This window comes from Chamaea fasciata, unplaced genomic scaffold, assembly GCF_029207755.1.
Source record: "Chamaea fasciata isolate MVZ Bird 193981 ecotype frontalis unplaced genomic scaffold, bChaFas1.0.hap1 SCAF_15, whole genome shotgun sequence".
Classification (NCBI taxonomy): domain Eukaryota; kingdom Metazoa; phylum Chordata; class Aves; order Passeriformes; family Sylviidae; genus Chamaea; species Chamaea fasciata.
Genome location: NW_027094100.1, coordinates 2666290 through 2686314, shown reverse-complemented (window position 1 = coordinate 2686314; position 20025 = coordinate 2666290). Strand labels below are relative to the sequence as shown.

The window sequence follows — 20025 nt, the reverse complement described above, 5'->3', positions numbered from 1 at the left end:
GTGCATACATATTAGGAGGGGTTATTTTTTTTTTTTTTTTTTTTTCTTTTGCAGAAGGAAATTTTTCTGGGGGGGAAGGGGAGAGTCAGCTGAATGTGCTGTACCTCAGGGAAGGTTCACCTGCATCAACTGCCTGCTTAATTTATAGTGCTTTGCACTGCAAAAACGTGCATCTTACTTATCTAATGGTTTCCTGACGCATTTAGCAGCTTTGCTCACTCTTTAAAGCGAACTTAGCAACGCTGACAATGTAGGTGCTTCAGTTTAGGCTGACTTGAAACGTGTCGTGTGAAGTTTTAAGTGGAGGAGGGCAGTGAGCTGTTACAGGGTCCTGCCTGTGGTCCTTGTTCTGATTCTGTCCAGCTTTCCTGATGGAAGGGAGCAAAGGAGGCTGAGATGTGATCCTTCTCTTTCATCACCTCTAGTTAATATCCCCCCAGTTCCATTGCTAGATTGTCTTCTGTGTATAATTTCGGTATAAATGAGCAATGCAGCAACTGCAGTTAATGATCCTGTCCATCATGTAAGCCACTAACTTAATTTTATGTGATTTCTTTGCACGGGGTCCTATACTTTGTATTGGTGTGTAACATGAATATCAGCAGCTTCAATCAGTAAATGTCAAAATCTTAATTGCCAATTAAGTGTTTTACACAGTGTTTCTGATGCCATCAGTTATGGAGAAAGAACTCTTCTGCTTTCACTCTTTGCTTCCTTAACTTCCTTGAACATTATATTCATGTTCCTTCCTTATCATTAATACCTGAACGCTGCTACATCTTCCAAAGAGCTGTTTCTTCAAAACACTGTTATCTTAAAGTCTCCCTTCTTTCTGCAATCTAACCTGCTGAGAATTGCACAGGGAGACATTGGCTTGTGTGAATCTTTTCTACCTGAGCCCTGGTCCTTATGACCAGAGCTGTAGAACAGAGGGGCTTCACTGATAGCAATATATGTGACTAATCTAGCTATTACAGGTCGTTTATGTTTATTGGCTGCTTGATTGGCAGATATCCTTAGAGAAGAACAGAATAGTTATGTCATAACCCCTCGACTGTGAAGATTAACAGTTGTTTAAAGCTTTGAAAGCTGATCTTGCTTATAAGATCCTCTACATATAGGAAGATTTTCTGTCATAAATGTAAGTCATCAATGAAGATGTGCTGCTTAGGTATATGACATTCATGCTGGAAATGCACAGGGTTGAACAGTCTACACAGATGTTTGCCACACATGTCTAATCTCAGAAGAGAATTCTGCTGACAGAAAAAGCTGGAGAATTCCATTACTGATACAATAAGCTTTGAGATCAGTATTTACCAGCCCTGGGGCTCAGGGACCTTCTAATGACAGGAGTTACTGAAATGTGTAACTTAACAGTGTGAAATGGCAACACACAGGTTGAGATCTTCTGTCCAAATTAGTGGCAAAATAGCTATATAAGGAGTCTGGGTTCATCTTTAGACCTGTTAAAATAATGTATGTTTTTTCGATCTTATGCATATCTAGAGTTGTGTGGGTAAATATACCTCAGTATATAAAAAAGTATGTAAATTATGCACACACATTTTGGAATGCATACTTCCATGATTAGTGCTCGAAGTTGTTAAATTCCAGGGGAGTTTTTTGGTTCCCTGTTTCCTGTCATGCACCATGGTGTAATATAGAGTTCAAGGTTTTACACACACGTGGGCTTTATTTATCCCCAAAACTCTTCAGGTCCTCTAGAGAAGGAACGAGAACAGAGAGTATGAAAAGTGTATCTCAAATATCCTTCAGTCACTGACGAGCAGCTTGCATCTCTTCTTTGATTGTGCCTCTTGTTTATGTATATTCATGCTGGGAGTGATTGCAGGCAGTCTTTTTTCCTTTGTTTTTGGTGGGTGTTTTTTGGGGTTTTTTGGGGTTTGGGTTTTTTTGTTGTTGTTGTTTTTTGTTCTTCTGGTGATGGTGTGGTCTTTCAGGCTAATAGCAGCTGAAGTATCTCTTTTCCCAATGTGTTACTGTGATTGAGAGGAACAGGACTCTTCTTCCCTGTCTGAGCTTGAGACATTACCAGCTGTGAGCACGGCCTGGTTTCTGAATGTAGGTTCTGCAGCAGATTTTAAGCCTTAAGGACTGAAAGTGTAGCAGTAATTGAGGAATGGTTTCGTAAAAATTCCTGGGCTGGTGAAGAAACATAAGACTGATTTGAAAAGAAAATGGAATATAAGTGATAAGAGGGTAAAGAAGGCCCTTGCAGACTGAGGTGCTGTGTGGTGTGGAAGACCAAAGCAAGCCCAAATCTGAATGAAGAGTTACCACGTTTCTTCCTTCCCTCTAAAAAGGAAGATAAATGGCAGGAGAGAGGGGTGGGAGGAGAGGAAATTTCTTTTTTCTTCTGGGCTGCTTGCTTTTTGAAAAATGCCTTACAAATGCTGTATCCAGCATCTGTACAGATCTTTGTCATGCCTATGTGCAGTATGAACATGCATACGAGCAGATATTGGGACAAGAACAGACACAATTCCCGCCTTTAAGCCTGGTTCCCTTTCTAGCATTTGTATCTATGTTTATGTTTCTTTGACCGTTACACAATTACATTATTGCTGTCGCTGTAAGTATCCATTACATAGGATTCTATCAATGCTCACCTGGATAAAAAAACTTATTCAGAGAAGCTTTAATATGTTATTATATGAAGACAAATTGTAGGAATTTCTGTTACAATTTAACTTTTGAAAACAGCAGCGTAATAGGATATGATGTTATCGTATGTCACAGCATTTTTATAGACTGTAGGGTATTGCAAATCCCATTGAGAAGCAATGGAAATTTAGAATATTTTAAAGAGCTAGGGAGGCTCAAAATATGACTGTTCAGATATCTGTAGGCAGATGAAAGGGTCTGATAAGGAGCTCAGGTTTATAGAACCTGCAAAGCTTAGTTTGTTCTTTTAAATGTTACATTGAGCTAATTTGACCAAGGTATTCATGTAAGTATGAATCAAACCCCTCATTTCTCACTTAAGAGTGTATAGTAACAAACAAATTACATGTATTATGCTCTTTATAGCCTAACTGCATCCCCACACTTTGGGACTTTCACAAGCCATTCTCTTGATTGTGGTACTACAGATAGTTACCCCTGAGATTAATTTCCTAAGGCAAAAAAGCTTAATGGTGCCTTTCTCTTCCTGTTCAATTCATTTCCCACCAAATTTCACAAAAGGCTGGGTGTCCTAAGAGATCCTGAGTGTTTCAGGGGCTGGGAGTGGAGACAAAGATGTTTGTTAAGAGTCCCTCAAAGAGGGTGAGGCTGTAGTGGGAGTTTAATAGTTGCAAAAATCAACCTGGTAGACCAAGAATGTTCCAACCACAAGAAAAGTCTGAGTTAAAATTGGCTGTGTATTAGGCAGTCTAACCAGAGGATGGATTGGCAGTAGGTTCTGTGGCTCACAGACAACCCTGTTTTGCCATTAGCCTGTGGTTGTGGGCAGATCTTCCTCAGGAGCCAACTTCCCACCAAAATGATGCAACATTTTAACAGCTTCATACCTTCGTTCCTCTCACCTACAAACAGAGTAGTAATTAGAGATTTTGCCTTTTCTTCAGGGATTTGGGCTGTATTGTTTCATGATAGTAACAATGTCATTAGCATTCCCGACAAAAGAATTCTTAAGGTTTGAGGGTTTTTTCATTTCTCAATGTATTCTGCAAAAATGTAACTAAATTGCTCTAAAATACCATATGTGGTTTCCACAAAAAGAATTTTTTTTCCTTCATCTCATACCCTCACACATACAACAGTTTATAGTATAGTAATATATTTCCATATGATACATGCAGTCAATGCAGATTTAGAATTTATAAAGCTGCTTTTTTCAACTCCACAGTGTTGAAGCAGAGCCAGAATATGTGAAAATTAAATGCACACAGTGGGCACGAGTGTCACGTTCCTGTCAGAGGTGTGTCAAACCTCAGCCTCTCTGCTTCTTTGCAACACATTGCAAAGAAATAATTAGAAGCTGCTCTTGCTCAATCACTTCCCTGGAATGTTTAGGATATTCATGGTAGTATTTCATAAGAATAGCATGGTCATGAATAATAACAGTAATTATTCCTATCATCAATATTAGAATTATTTCCTCACAAATGCAAGTCCACAACTAAAATATTCAATGCATATTGAATTTTCTGTAGCATAAAAGATTGCAGGTGGGAGTTACTATGGAGTAGCTTAAATTCATTTCTGTCATATAATAACTTTGTCATCCAGTCTTATCAATTTATCCAGTGTTAAAAATATAATAACAAATTATCATAAAAGTCACTTGCCTGTGTTCTGGTATTTAGTTTATTTCAGAAGTCTTTGAAGGGAAGAAAGTACTTCATGCTACTTGCTGGTACCAGACAGTGCAAAGCTGGCAGTTTTCAGTATCTAGGTGTGTCTTTGGTTGATTGCTGCATCCCAAATATAATTTATATGTGGGAGCTGCAACTTTTCATTTTCTTGCTTTTCCCCTTCCCCATTTGGAATTTCATGTGTGATTCCATATATTTGCCCAATGGTACAAACTTTAGGGTAATTCATATAATGTGAGAGGTCCCTGATTCAACAAAATGAAGGTATAACTAGTGAGAAAATCAATGTATATTCTCTGTTACTGTTTCTTTAAGAATGATGGAAATAAAGATGCACCATTTTGTGTAGTTTTGCTGTGTTTTAACATTTGTAGCAGATCTCTGCCTTACAGACTTTGGCAGCATCACAAAGGTCATATTTTCTTACATTTAAATTATTCATGAAGAATTTCTTCAATGCACTAGATAAACTTGCAATGAAAAAAAAAAAACAAAACCTAAACAAAAACCCTCAAAACCTGTCTTCATCTGTGCGCATTTGATGGAATGGATTAATGTAAAGTTATGGGAGTTCACAAAAAAATAGGATCCATAAGTATGAACATTTTTGTTGTTGGCTTGATGTCACTGCTTTGGGTGACCAAGACCAGATTGTTGCTGTGGGCTGAGGTATTTCATCCCTGTTAAGGATTGGGCTCTACTGTTGGAATTAACCTGGCTGGGCAGGAAATTCTGCTCCTACAGCCCCAGTGAAGGAAGCAATGGCAGAGGAAGAACAGCAGAGCTGAGAGTTGCCAGCCCAGATTTCAGCTTTAGCCCATCTCTAAAATGGAATAATTGCTTTTCAGTCCTGCTGTCCTCTCCTGTGACATGTCTCAGTGGGATCTGGGAAGATCCACAGCATTTTAGGAAGAACCTTAGTTTGAAGAAAGCGCTTGTATGGTTGTTTCATGCCTCTGTGAGATTCCTGTGCTGAAGCAATTTTCCTGGTTAAAAAAAAAAAAAAAAATTAAAAAAAATATCAGCCCTTTCCTATTATTTTAAGAGATTTTCATCTGTGATGTAATTTCAGGAAATGTGGTACAAAGGGACAGGCTGGTAGCAGTGGGGAGATTGAGGGGCTGTGCAGGGCAGTAATGGAACATAACCATGGACAGTTACCGTGCAATTACTTGGCTGGTGGGGGTTTTTTTCATTACATTCATTGCTGATCTTTGATCCCTGTGTCCTCTTTCCCAGGTCGTCCCATTCCACCTACATCCTCGTCCAGCCTTCTCCCATCTGCTCAGCTGCCCAGTTCTCATAATCCTCCACCAGTTAGCTGCCAGATGCCATTGCTAGACAGCAACACGTCCCATCAAATCATGGACACCAACCCTGACGAGGAGTTCTCCCCTAATTCCTATCTGCTGAGAGCGTGTTCAGGGCCACAGCAGGCTTCCAGCAGTGGTAAGAAAATTGCAAACATATGGAGTTTGTTTGTGGCATGTTTGTGCCAGTTTTGTGCGTTCTTTTTTAATGTGCAAATGTGTTCTTGCATCAGCAGAAAATTGAGAGCATCTATGGAAATGGGGCAAAGAAAATCTTAGCGGCTTATTTAATGGAAAATTCCTGGAAACACAGTCCATCATATATGGTGTTCCTTCATTTTACTATGGAGAGATTTTTAGATTGAAGTATGGTAGAAGCTGTGTAAAAAATAATATTGAATTCTCGTCATCAGAGGGATTTATTTTTCAAAGTAGATTTCCTGCTCCTTTTTGCGTCTGGTAGGAGAGAAATGTACACACAATGGTTCTTTGTTCTGCATGGGCTAATCTAATATATCATTTGGTGATGAGGTTTTGTGTATAGAAATGCATGTTGCCTCTGCCAGTCTGTGTCTGTTCTTGTTTCTGAATCTGTCTGCTTCTATACTTACAATGTCACATTTAACTAAGATCTGCTATTTTTCAGCAAATTAATTCTTGTCTTTCAGGCCACTGTTTTAAAACATTTGCAGCACTATCAGTCATGGAATCTGTAGTGCCTAGGGTTTTCTTTCTTCTTTTTTTTTTTTCTTTCCTCTTTTCATTATTTTATTTTAATTTTTATTAGTAGGTGCTGACTTTTCCTTTTGACAGCCAAAAAACTGAGGGGGGAAGATGCCCATTTTAGAAATACAGACAAATCAAAAGAAGCTATTCTAGCACCTTCTCTTTTTTTAATCATAGATATATGTTGTGTGTCATTTAATTGAACACAATAAGTTTAGAGCTTCTGTGCAGTTTCTGGTCTGCCCAAGGGGTCTCTTTGCTGTAACACGGCAGCTCTGAGCAGCACTGGAGGTTCTGGGGTGCACAGAGCACACCTGAACACCCCTTCTTCAACAGGGGCTGGGGGTTGAGCAGGGGGAAGAATTTGAAACAGATCATTCAGAGTGGATATTAGGGATAAATTTTTTTCCCTAAGCATTGGGTTAGAGCCGGTGGCCCTGGGAGCCTGTCCAGCCTCTGCCTTGGAGCTTTTTGAGAACACGTTGGCTGAAATCCTGAGCTCCTTGCTCGGATCTCAGAGCCGCCTTGGCTTGGCAGGACACCGGACTGGGCACCTCCTGGGGCTCCTTCCATCCTGAATTATCCTTGAATCCTGTTCAGGTGTGTAAAAATAGAACCGCACAAATAAAGAATAATTCAGAAACGGAGCGTGCTTCCTTGCTCCTCGAGTGTATTGTTATGGAAAATATGATGCCACTTTGGAGGGGCTTTTAAGAGATTCGGGGTGACCTGGGAGCTGCGGGCCTCAAAATCTGTGATGAGCACCCCTGTGGAAGCCATGGAAAAATGGGGAGGGGGTCAGGAATTGGGTGTGATTTCTCCCTTAGGCACTGCGGTTTCATGCCTTAGAAACATTCCAGAGGCCTCGGCAGGGCTCAGCCATTTCCGAATAAAGGTGATCCAGCTGATTGAAGGGTCTTTGTGTTTCTGAACGAGTCACAGCAAAATCTGTCACTCAATGCTCTCAAGGAAGCATTTCACCCCTAACACAGGGTGAGAGGGCAGGTTCTTGCATAGGGAGCAGTTATTTGGAAGACAGTGAGCAGAAGCTGGAGCCCCCCAACGGATTCTCACAGGACTTTTAGATACTCAGAGAAGATGGTGGGGTAGGAGAGTAAGTGATGGCAGGGTGCTAAGAACTAGATCAGCTTGTGGAGAATCACAAGAGCACCTGTGAGCACCAGTAACAGGGGAATAAAATGACAGGGGACCTTAGGGCAGAGAAATGGAAAGGGATATTCATGGAAAAAGCAGCTCTGCTCCCTGGGCGGGTGATGGATCCTTACCTGTGTGCAGGGGAGGAAGGCTTGTCTCCTCTCAGAGCTCAGGAACAGGGAATGTTCACAGCTGAAGAAAGGAATAAAGAGTGAGGGAACATTGCCTAAAGGGTGTGGTGGATCAAGCAGTTGATGAGATTATAAAGGGAAATGGGAAAAGTAAATGGGAGAGGCATGAAATAAGGAGAAGAAAATCAAGGTCAGGGAATGTGAGCTAAAAAAGGAGACTTGGTGGATACTTGAGTACGTGGTAATTACAGCCACTGCTGGCATTGAGGGAACCAGCACGGCTTTTCTGAGGAAGCCAAATGAAGGAAGTGGCAGTAAAACAACATCAGAAAATCTGACGGGAGAGCTCTTTATGCTTCATTTTAAATCCTAATCACTGTTTCTTTGTGTCTTGAAAAGCTTTGTGTTTGACAGTTGTTACTGTGGGCTGACCCAAGGAACCTTTCTGCCATCCTCTGATTGGCTTTGCTTTGTTCATTCTACATTTTAACACTTTTTTTCCCCACATATCCCGTTTATTTATTTAATAAGCAGTCATGCAGTATATAATAACTTTCAATTTTCAGGGTATAAGATGCAGGTGTTCCTTGGTTTTTATTTTTTACCCTACACACATGCGTAATTGCTTGATCACTGTGGAGTGCTCTGTAGCATGAGCTCTATGCATCCTCTGGAAAATAAGGAGCATTTCCTAGTGGTGTGACTTGTTTTCTTTAGTTCTCACAATGTGTCTTTATAGAGTTTATAAGAAAATTCAACAGGTTATGACTTATACGTTAAATTGGAGAAAGTTACTACTTTTTGTGGCTTATCATTATCCTTGAAAGATTTTCAGAGTGACTTTTACCATCTACATGGCAAAAGGTTGTCTCCAGTAGTGTTGGGGTTTTTTTCCTTTATTTTTCTTTTTCAAAATTTATATATATATATATATATATATATATATATATATATATTTAGTTTATTTGGAAACCTAACAACATAGATCCAGACATCTGAGAGACAGTAATTAAATGTAAATATTTTACTTAAATTTGGGCTTGGGTTAAAAAGGAAGATTTGTAGATGCTTATATGCAAGGCGTAGATCCCAGATAATCTTCAATCATTCATAAATTTTTGCTAGCATTTTCTAGCTTCTTTAAATTTTTCTATCCTAGCCTTCAAAGTACATGCTGAATATGAAATATTTGCCAACGTCTTCTACTAATTATACTGTAGAGTCTTCCTCTTGTTTGTCTGATTGGATTCTTCTCTTGATTCAAGCTCTGTAATTACAGGGTGGCTCCTCAACAGGTTTAGGATGCAACTTTTTGGATATGAGGAGCCACTCATCCACGTGTGTTGCCCCGTGCCCTTCACAAGAGCCATGCTTAATATATATGGGAAAAAACCATTTGGCTGAAAAAATTACCTAATCAAATATTCTATCAAATGAGCAATCTATTGTTGATATTATGAAGGCCTTTAATCTACAATAAATCTTTGTTAGAACTCATCAGAACTCCCAGTTTGAGAGAAATGTGATTATAGCACTGTTAAAATGACATTACATCATCGGGGTGATTGGTTTATCATTTGGAGAAGCGACATCAATCATAACTAGCATAACCACACAGTAAATGAATTCAACCTTTCTACTGCAGAACAATGACACAATAATTGCTCAAAATCAGACTTGAAATGAAATCAGAAAATGCACTTTCTTTAAATATGGTGTTAACCTAATGGAATATATTATTAAAAATCATGTTTGAGGAAGTTCTCTGTAATTAAAAATATGTGAAAATGTATTCCTTTTTTCTCTCATTAGAACCTGTTTCAGTTGCAGAATCATTTTCTATGCACCAAGATATTATGCTGCTTTTAATTGAACTCCCATCACTTACATTCCACTGCTTGTATTTCTTAATATAATATGCAGCACAATTACATGTGATGAAGGACAAGAGGTTTTTGAAATCTGGTGCACCTGCTGATAGTATTTTCAAAAACACAAATATTGTAGAAGGAAATGAGACCTTTTACCCATGAAAAGTTAGTGGATTTTTTTTCTTTTAAAAGAAGGTCAGTTCCTGCCTTACCATTTCCTGAGATGGTTTCTTACAGCTAACAGTAGGAATTGGTTTATTTCTTCTCGTTTGTGTTTTATATTTTTTTCTTGTAATATAAGGTGACTCAGCTTGTTGAAATGCCATTTTAATGGCTTCAGTAAAAATACAATATAAGAGGCTGATTTTCAACCTTATGTGGAAAAAAGAGAGGGGCTTTTGTTGTTTGCACTTTTGCCTTTACTAGAGAGGATTTATTGGTATTAAACCAAATTCTGAACTCACAACACAAAGACTGTTTGTTTGTTTGTTTGTTTGTTTGTCTGTTTTTCAGTCTGAGTAAAAGACACAGGATAGACCTACTCACACATAAGGTTTTCATATAATGGATCCATAATTGGACACATTCATCAGCTTCACGCACTCTAACAATGAGAAAGTGGAAGCAGAATGATCTCTGGAGTGTTTTGATTTGGGGGGAAAATTCCAAACTGTGTTTTAGATATTGTCATGATTGCTAAGAACTTGCTGAAGCTGAACTGGAAGGGGGATGGTGCCCATTTTTAAAGTGTCTTTTTGGCTCAGAAACAATGACACAAACCATTTGGCTCAAGGTGACAATATCTGCCCACGGAGGGGTTTGGACGCTGCTTGGAAGACAGGGTTTGCTTTGATCTTTTCACAAGCAGTTTTTGGCAGCAAGGAGAGAAGAAAAGAGAAACAGGTTGGCTTGAAGGAAATGATTGTTGTTCTTTAATGTTGTCAGTTAGTTAAAGTTGAAATAGAGAATAAGACTCCTTTTGCTTATGAGCCTGTTGTGTAGAAATATCGTGTAAAATATCAATATCCATTATATTCAGTGTAAATATCTAGATGGATCTCCTGTGTTCCACATATACTCCCTGTCTATAGAATTTCATTATTATTAATGTGTAATTACCACCACCTCCATGCAGTTTAATCTAGTTTGTAAAAATCTTTTCTGAAAGAAGCCAGAACTTTCATTAATGCACTGTAGCTGGAGGACTTATTTTAGATCCTCTGCTGGGAGTGCTTGGAAGTGTTTGTTTTATGGCCCTCTTACAATCTGGCATCAAATGAAGAAGTATTTCCAGTTTCTACTCTATAACGGAAACCAAAATGCAGAAGTATTGTCATCTTTAAGAAATAAATGAATCCTATAGAAAATATAATTATATCCCTTCATATGATTAAGCATCATCTCCCTATTGAATGGAGACCTCAATTTTCTGTACCTGTCAACCCACAGGACAGAAAATACATTGGCAGCCACAAAAATCAAGAATCCATAGCTTTAATTTTTATTTTTTTTAATCCTTGTGAACGATTGCCTTTGGTTTACTTCAGAAACTAAATAAAAGAGTTTGGAAAACTCAGTAGGTGATGAGAGAAGAGCAGCAAGGAGGGAGAAAAGGAATTGGAATCTTCCTCCCCTTATCAATAGCGCAGCTGGGGCCAGCAGGGAGGGTGTTGTTTTACTCTGCTGCTTGTTGTTTGTTTACTTTTGGTTCTGTTTTGTTTGATCTCTGTGCATCACTTCTGAGATCAGGTAGGGAGGAACAGTAATCTGAAAGAAAATTTTGGCTTCCTCCTCCATCACTTTCGTGTCCATACTGCTGGATAGGATTAAGATTGCAGCAGCATCTTTCAGAACCTCTTTCAGAACAGTACGTTGTAGCATTTGTCCATTTAGGCTTAAGGCAGCAATAGTTAAAATCAGTTAAGGTTCCAGGTTTGGGGTTTCTAAGTTATTTCCTGTTCTTTCCTATAACTGTCTCCAAAAGACAGCCCTGCATTACAGCTGTGTTTACAATTCTCCTGAGAAAGGTTACTTCTCACTCAGTATATTCACAAGGAAATGCCATAAGGAACTTTCTTCTGATGTTGTTTTACAGCAATGCAGAAAAAGGGTGGTAGATGGATCATTTTAATTTGTGTTTCCCAATTAAATGATGCATTTGTTTCTGCTATGGAGCCTGGCCTAGCTTTGAGGTTGTAAGCAAGAATGTCTTTGTACATGCATTGTTTAAACAGTCTGTGGATGTAGCAGCAAGGCCTTTAAATAAATAATCTTTTTCCAAATTTGTTTCTAATACTCCAATTCTCTAAATCCTTAATGACCAGTTACATTCTCATTCTGTTGCATCTCTTGAGCACTGAGTCTAATTTTAGAGCTTAGAGGTGGAATTAGAAATGGAGGGAACATCATGAACAATGTTTTCCCCCTGAAACCAAAGGGTGGACTTTTTCTAAGGTATCAGCTCCATGTTGCTGCAACTATTACTGATATTATTGCTGCTGCTAATCACTGTACCCTGTGTTGATGATGCCTGCAGATGTCTGAATTTCAGCCAGAAGATGTGATTCTAGATATTAAGGTACTGCAGAAACATTTTATTTATTAATTTATGAATTCACGATAACAACAATCAAATCTCAAACAGAAGGTTCTGTGGTAATAAAAATGGTAATGAATTACACGAAGCTATAGAATTGAGAACAGACTTGAATTCCGTTGTTTACGAGGGGTTTTTTAAGCTCACCGTGGGTTTGAGAGTTGGAAAGATTTTTTTTTTTTTTAGCTGCTTTTGATTTTGATTAAGGTTTGTAAGTGTGTTGAACTGGGAATCCCTGTAGCAATAAAAGCCCCCCAGCAAAGCAGCCACAGCAAAGTCTTCCCAAATTTCCGTTTCTCTTTGCATTGCTGTTTTCTGCCAGCTTCCCTGGTGGCTGGGACACAACTCAGGGGCTGTGGCCAGTCAGGCCTCTTTTATTACCAATGCTTACTCTGTCTCGTGGCAGCTACTTACAGATCACCAGTAACTGGGGAAATTTGGAAAGCTTTTGGAACTTAAAGGCTGGATATGGTTGCTCTGTGTCATTGCACGAAGAAAATCAGTGCCTGACTAGATACTTCACTTGGAAACTGAAAGGCACTGAGGATACTGCAATTATAAGCAGAATTTTTTTTTTCTTCTCTTTCTTTCATATGCTGAGTCCAGATGCTGCTTGTGTGTTTTTCCTTTGTGTGTAGAAAAGGCTAAAGCTGTTCTTGCTAACGGTCCGCTGTAAGTCATGCTGTGTGGGAAGAACTTCTCAGGCCTTGTAATAATTTTGTCTTTTCATACAGAGTTTTTTATGTTCTGAACTGCATCTCCCTTTCATTGGCAGTGGTACAGTCCTGACAACTTCCATAGTGGGTAGTGCTGCTGTTTATGTAGAAAGACAACATTTAGAAAACACTTCATGTTTTTAGCTGCCTACCAACACAATTTGGTAGCTGATTGAAAGTGAGGAGTTGAGCATATGCAAACTGTTTGCGCTTCATGGGCTACATAGTAGAGAACCTAAAATTTAGGGTATCGTCTTTTCAAAATATTTTGCAAAATTTGTATACAGAAGGTTCTGTGGGTGGCTTGGTTGGTTTTGTAATTGCAGAAAGTTTAATAACGTCTTTCTTTCCCCCTATAAGTCCAAATAAGTGCCATTACAAACACTTTAAAACAAGGAGACACTCTTCGTCTGAGTCAATACGTTGTCTTATGAATTTTCTGATTTTGATATGCCATACACTTCTGGTTTATTTAAATGATAAATTGTGCGTTTATCTAGTGCTTAATTATTACTCCTAGTTATAAAATTAAATTAATGGATTTACAGTTTTGATACCTGTTTCTAATATGATTATAAATACTAGCACCTTATCAGGCAAACTGTAAATATATGTCATCTATTTATCACATTAACATCTCTAGAAACTGAGTTTGTTCTCATATGAAATCATGATGAAATCAATCAAAATTAGGACTTTTTTCCTTCAGAAGACACTCAGTCTTATTTTTAAAAGTGCAGGAGATGGGAAACTTCAGCACATCACTGGAGAAATTGATCAGTGGTTACTAATTATCCTCAGTGCTATCTTTTTTCTTGCCCTATTAATGCCTGACTCTTTGCCTGGCAATTCTCCCATGCATGTCTGCAACATCCCTTCAGCACAAACAGAAAGAAATCTGGACTCCATCATTTTACCCTGAATATTTTTCCCCTTCTGTTTCCCTGCCACAGCCCTGTTGCCCTCTGGGAGCACGTGCCCTAAAAGGGTTTGCACACACAGCTTTATTGGTGAAACCTCTGCTGAAAACAGAGCTCAGCCAAGCAAAACATCCAAAATAACCCAGCTCTTCAAATGCTTAAGCCATATTGTGTGGAGGACTCCCGTGCCTGCATCACTGCATCTTCTGCTGCTGAATGCTTTTGCAGACCAGGAGTTTGTCTTTCTTACAGTCTCAGCTTCAGCTACCTTGTGCACACACCGCTGCACTGGGAATGTAATAAAAATCTGCGGTCCCTCCACCAAACAGCTGCTTTATTTTGGTGCGGGGTTGCACAAACTTCTCCTGGGAGAGCAAGCAGATGTTGAACTGGGCTGCACCCAGAGCTGAGTGTGGTGTTTGCTGGGGCTCTCTGGGATGCTCTCTGCTGAGCCTGTCCCTGCCCTGGTGTGGCTGTGCTCAGCTGACACTGACACAGCTCCAGGGGGTCAGGAGCTCCAGTGCAGGTCTTGAACTGTTCCAATTCCTGTGGAGTTTGTAATTCCCACAATGCCTGAAACGGTTATGGACTAAAACTACAGATGAGGGGTTGTTTGGGTTTTTTTTTTTCCCCATGGAAACAAATCAACCAACCATTGCCTTTTTTTGTTACATTGCACATATACATAATTTATGTTCCTGACAGATCGTTACAGAGAGAGTCGAGGACTTTGAATGTTCGTAGAAGTTAATTACTGGCCTGAGTAAATGCTTAATTTTCAGATGGATTCACATCAAGGCATAGAGGGAATCGTGCTCTGTTTTGTCAGCCCCCAAAATGATTCCAGAGCTCGGTCTGTCACTATCATACATGAAGGAAATTTTGTCTCTTGCTCTGTTCCGTCTGTTTGGATTTTGCATTTTCTTCCAGTCTGTAGCAACGCTTCACTTGCTCCCAGTTCCCCAGGTTGCTTTTATTGCAGTGACCTTTTCCATCCATGTAGGATGCTATTTGTCATTCCCCTCTCCTTGGATCCCTGCCTCTCCCCACCAAGGTATTGCCTCACACGTCTCTCCTGTACAATGGCTCCTTGCTGTCTAATGCACTTGGGCTGGGCTGTCACGGGGCTGGAGCAGTGGGATCTTCAGAAATTGAGCTTTTCTCTCCTTTCATTTGTGTCAGGGGTGATGATTTTTGAAATCAATAAATAAATGCACACCTACAAGGAGAACCGTAGCAGCATCCCTACAATTGTAGCGCTAGCTGGTGCTTAACTTGCATAGTTTGGACTTGAAAAAAAAACGCCCTAGTAAATCAAAAGGAAGGAAAATTGGCAACCTGGCATGGAAATTGGATTGTTTTGGAAGACTCCGTGTACCTGATGCTCTGCTAATTTAGGAGCAATAACTAGAACAGTGTGGAAAATGAGAATGACTTTTTATAAAAGGATAAAATATAATGTGTGGGCATAGAAGCCTACATGCCACAATCCCTAAAAGTTGGGACTCTTACTGTGCTTCAGACTCTTTCAAAATCTGCAAAAAGAGGGATTGATTCGCTGTGAACTGCCATGCCCCAAAAACTCCATTTGTAATAACAGAAAAATTCCATACTGTCTGAATAATCCCTAAGGAAAAGATTTCTGACCCTGTTATTTTGAAAGGTCCCTCTTGGTTTTCAGACCTGGGGAGCAGTTGTTAGTACGGAATGAAATGGGAAGTCCCAACTGCAAATCCACGTGATTTGGGAAGAACTCAGAAATCTGGACTTTTAATATTGTGTAGTGAATTAATTAAATCTGTAATGTATATGACATGGTAATAATTTTGAGTTATACAAACAGCTTATTCTACTGGAATCAGCAGGAATTCTGTACACTGAACACCAGGCTAACTCTTCAGTTAAGTAATGAGGTGTGAAATGTTCTGCCTAACAAAGCAGTGTAGAGTGTGTTTGTTAATACTTTTTCCTGCAAACAGGTGGATAATTGTTTTACTTGACAGAAACCTGTCAATTATAGGGACTAGCAAATATGGAAAGGTGTAAAATCTTTGTTAGCTTGTGAGCTTCATGTTTCTGAAAACCTAATTTTAAAAAGTAAAGTAATTATAATAATTTATAAAAGTTGAGAGGGGGGAGTTTGGGGAGTTGGAGCTCAAGTGGTAGAGGCTGGCTCTGAGTGATTCTCTCAGAGGCTGAGACTGAGGACAAGGACTGGGAAAATAAAACCTTTGTGACCCTGCCATGAAGGTTCCATCAACTCCTGGCACCTGCATTTCCAGCTTACCTGAAAAAACCTGCTGCAAAACCATAAAGGAGTGACATGGAGGCCAAACAAATAAAAACACCATTGGTAAGACTTATGAGGGAAGAAAGTAGAAATTTGGACTTTTCCAAGCAGCAAATTTGGTTAGGAAGAGCAATATGAGACCCTTCAGTCTACAGGAGAATGTGGGTTGGGTTTTTTCTCACTCTTAGTTTCAACCTTTGTGTTTTACTTTTCTGTGTGGGTAAATAAAGGAAAAACACTTATATCGTCAAAATGAAAAGTGAAAATATTTGCTTAAAACTGTTCAAAATGAAATGGTTCTGAAGTTCAAAAACGAAATCCTTATTCTGTCTGCATTTTCCAAGTCTGTCTCTTCATTCTCTATCTTTTTTCAGCTAAAAATGCAGCAAAATTCAACTAGATATTTGTGAATAGTTTGTCTCCTTGTGGTCTTGAAGCAGGCACTAGGCAGAAACCAGTTAGGAAACAGCTATTTATTCTAAAATCCAGGAACTTAGTAGACACGTTAAGGCCAGCCAGTTGTACCTGTGAGTGCTATCTGCAGCGGGGGAAGATGGTAAGAGAAAAACAGGGTACCTTGAAGAAATTGAGGAATTTCCAAGACTTAAATTTCCAGTTGGAGGCTGACTTGAAATCGTAAGTGTATGAACTGGCTGAGAACTGGTGGTTGTGGTACTGCAGAAAGGCTGGTGAGGGACTGTGCTTCCAAAACTAATCTAAGGAAAAGACTGGAGACTGGCTGGAAATTCACCTTGCCAAAGTGCCCTGCCAGGAGCTGAAGGCCGGCACAGCCACCCTTCCAAATGATGTACAGGAGAAAGGGAGATAGTACAAATCACTAGCAGTTGTCACCCAGATGTACACAGATGGCCACGAAACGTAGTTCTTCCTTTGCTTTCCAACTACCGGCCAGTTCTAAATCTCTTTTTCCTTCTCTTTATTTTCTATTGTTGACGGCTGGAAGGATTCCACAGCTTTGATTCCTCAGTTCCTCTGAGATCATGCCAGAAACGCAAACGCATTAGAGACTCTTGTTTCAATTTCTTTTTTTGGAACAATTTCCATTAATATCCTGCTGTCACAAAGCAACTGGTGCTGTTTCACAGCTCTTTATCAAGGCAGTTTTATTCTGGGGAGCTCCAACAATTTCTCATTGAGACCAGGAACCCTCCAGAGCAGCTGACTCTTCGGGGGAACACCGAGCAGTCACATTGGGTTCAGCAGGTGCCAACTGCTTCTTGTTTAACATTTACATGTCTTTGAGCAAATTAGTGCTGGTGGATCCGGCTGGATCAACATCCAGTGGTTTCTTCACAGCACAGTATAGGTTGGTTTATAGAGTGGTGTTTTCAAATTCCCAAACTCCTAAGGGATATAGAGGCACAAATTCAAAACCTGGATGGCTGGTTTGTTGGTAGTTTGGTTTGGGAAGAAGGGTAGGATGGAAAAAAAAAAAAAAACACCCTAGTAAATCAAAAAGAAGGAGAATTGACAACTTGGCATGGAAATTGGATTGTTTTGAGAAGACTCCTTGTACCTGATGCTCTGATAATTTAGGAGCAATAACTAGAACAGTGTGGAAAATGAGAATGGCTTTTTATAAATGATAAAATATAATGTGTGGGCATAGAAGCCTAAATGCCCCAAACCCCTAAAAGTTGTGACTCCGTTTGTCCTGGTAGATCTTTCAAAATGTGCAAAAGAGGGACCCCTGGGGGTTTGTGTTGGGTTCTTGGGGGATGTTTGGATATCCACTTTAAACACTTGTCTTTTTTTCTGAGAATTTTAGATTTTGAACAGTTTTTTAATAGCAAATCTGTTAGGTTCATTTAACAAAAAAGTGGTTATTAACAAAGAAGTCTGTCATTACAGGCTTATATTGAAAGGACCTACAGAAATATGACTGTTAGGTTTAAATCTGTGTAAAAAATTTGCTGTTGAAATACTTGCCATTTCCATAAAATTCTCTCAGGTGGTTTTATGAGAAAGCACCTAAAAAGTTTGAGAAAACTGTACTGAAATTGAAAATTTTATTTCAGATTCTGGTTTCAGTGTAGTATTATAATAATGAGCAAAAAGAACATGAAAAGGAGAACTTCCCCCTGTAGTTTTTCTAACCCCATCATGTGTTTTCTAACCAAAACTTTCTGTGTCTCCCCCTGTTAGTCTCCAGTCTGAGGCACTGTTAGATTTGTGTTCCTTTTTCCAGGCCGAAGTTTTTGTTTTCTCACTGCTGGGCAAACACAGAGCAAATGTCCTGGTGATGCCTTAAGTTTTAACTTTTATATTTTTCAGATCCTGTACTGCACTAGTGTATAACTCTGAACTCCACACGAGTGTCAGTCAGCTCTGGTCACAGTTTGGTCACACAAAACCATCCTGCCAGGCCTGAGAACCAAGGACACCATCACAGCCTCAGGCCCTGGAAAGTACAAACAAAAGTAAATTGGGGGGAGAAGCAAACTGGGGGAATGTGACTTCGTTCCCTGAAGCTGTAATTGGACAATTAACCTCTGATGTGCAAACAGACCAAACTTATTTCTGTCTGAGGAACTCATGACCGTTGTCCATCTTGGGTGTAGCCTCTGCCAGGCCTTTGACCGCCCAAGGTGTATCTGTGAAAGGCCTTTAATAAATACACGCTTCATTCTTTTAATTCTAGCCTCTGTTCTAGGGAGCCACTCCAAGGCATCAGTGGGTGGGAGCAGTGGGAGCTGCCCACAGCAGCCCAGCCATGAGAGTGGCTCTCCTGCAGAAACTGCCCACTTCATATTTTCATAAGATTTAATGCTTCCTTCCACCTTTGATTGGCACTTTGGGATCTGTTAAAGGTATGACACGTGGTTAATTTAATAGTATAACAACAAGATGTGAATGTTGCTGAATGAATATCCCCATGAGTGAAGCTGGCAGGGGTGGAGAACGTTCAGAGCAGACCCAGAGCAAATTGCTCAGATGGGGAAGGAGCTGTGGCTGGGCTCTGCCTGCGCTGACAGGCTCCATGAAATGAAAGGGAACCGATTTTCTTACAGCTCTCCCAGCTGCTTTTATTAATCTGTGTTATTAGATGATGGTTAAAGGCTCTCTAATGATTTCTTGTTTGCACCCTATTCATCAAAATTCTCATAATGAAGCCGCTTGCCTGCTTTTATTTGTTCTTAAATCTTGTTTGAGCCTCTAACTCAGGGCCTAGTGCTACTTTTGGCACCTTTTCCTGTGGCAATCTCTGTTTCAGAACTACGAAATTTAAACCAGTGAAAGGATTCTCCATAGCTGAATTCTCACTGCTAAGCAAGGTGATATAAGGGAATTAAACTCACTCATACTCACAGATGACGTATATCAGAATATGGATGGCTTTTGTGTTGTCTTGGTGCAAACCCTAAGATTTTTTTTTTGAGAAATTTTTGTGCCACCTTTTTTTAGCTGGAAGTGTTAAAAGCTTATCACGGGGTCTAAAAATGAACAGATATACAAGCTTGAAATAGCAGATTTACTGACTGGTCCACTGCAAATATGATATATCAGTCAAGACAGAGACAGTATTATGAAGAAGTTTTTGAATTTAGGAACAAACTTCAGGTTCCTGTACTTCCATTGAGCTTAGCTTAATCCTATTCATGAGACATTAGAGATTCAATATTGATGACTATTAAATCACCAGGGGAAAAAAAAAAGTTGAACTTTCTCAAAAATGAGCCAAAAAAAAAAAAAAAGAAATATAATGCTTTTGTTTTTAATGATAGCAGTTAGGTCTCTTTTTTGAATATTGGAAGAGCTCCAAAAAAGCCATTGGCACTTACTCTGGGAATACTTAAATATCAGTGGCTCAGAGCAACATAGAGTTCTGCTGTGTCATTACAGAGGATTGTTATGCTTCACATAGGCACTACTGTACGAATCAATTAAGCAGGAATTTGCATATAATTAAAGCTGCATTGCAAAGGTTTCTGCAAATAAAATTGTG

General features: G+C 39.5%; 1 protein-coding gene across 7 annotated transcripts in view; it reads left to right on the top strand.

Moving 5' to 3' along the window:
- Window positions 1–20025, top strand: part of TENM2 (teneurin transmembrane protein 2) — a 615717-nt gene that overhangs the window by 389752 nt on the left and 205940 nt on the right. For all 7 annotated transcript variants that reach the window (XM_066196982.1, XM_066196981.1, XM_066196980.1 and 4 more), the window contains one exon: window positions 5583–5792. In XM_066196982.1, the coding sequence (XP_066053079.1) occupies window positions 5583–5792 (210 nt within the window). The remainder of the gene's footprint in view (window positions 1–5582; window positions 5793–20025) is intronic.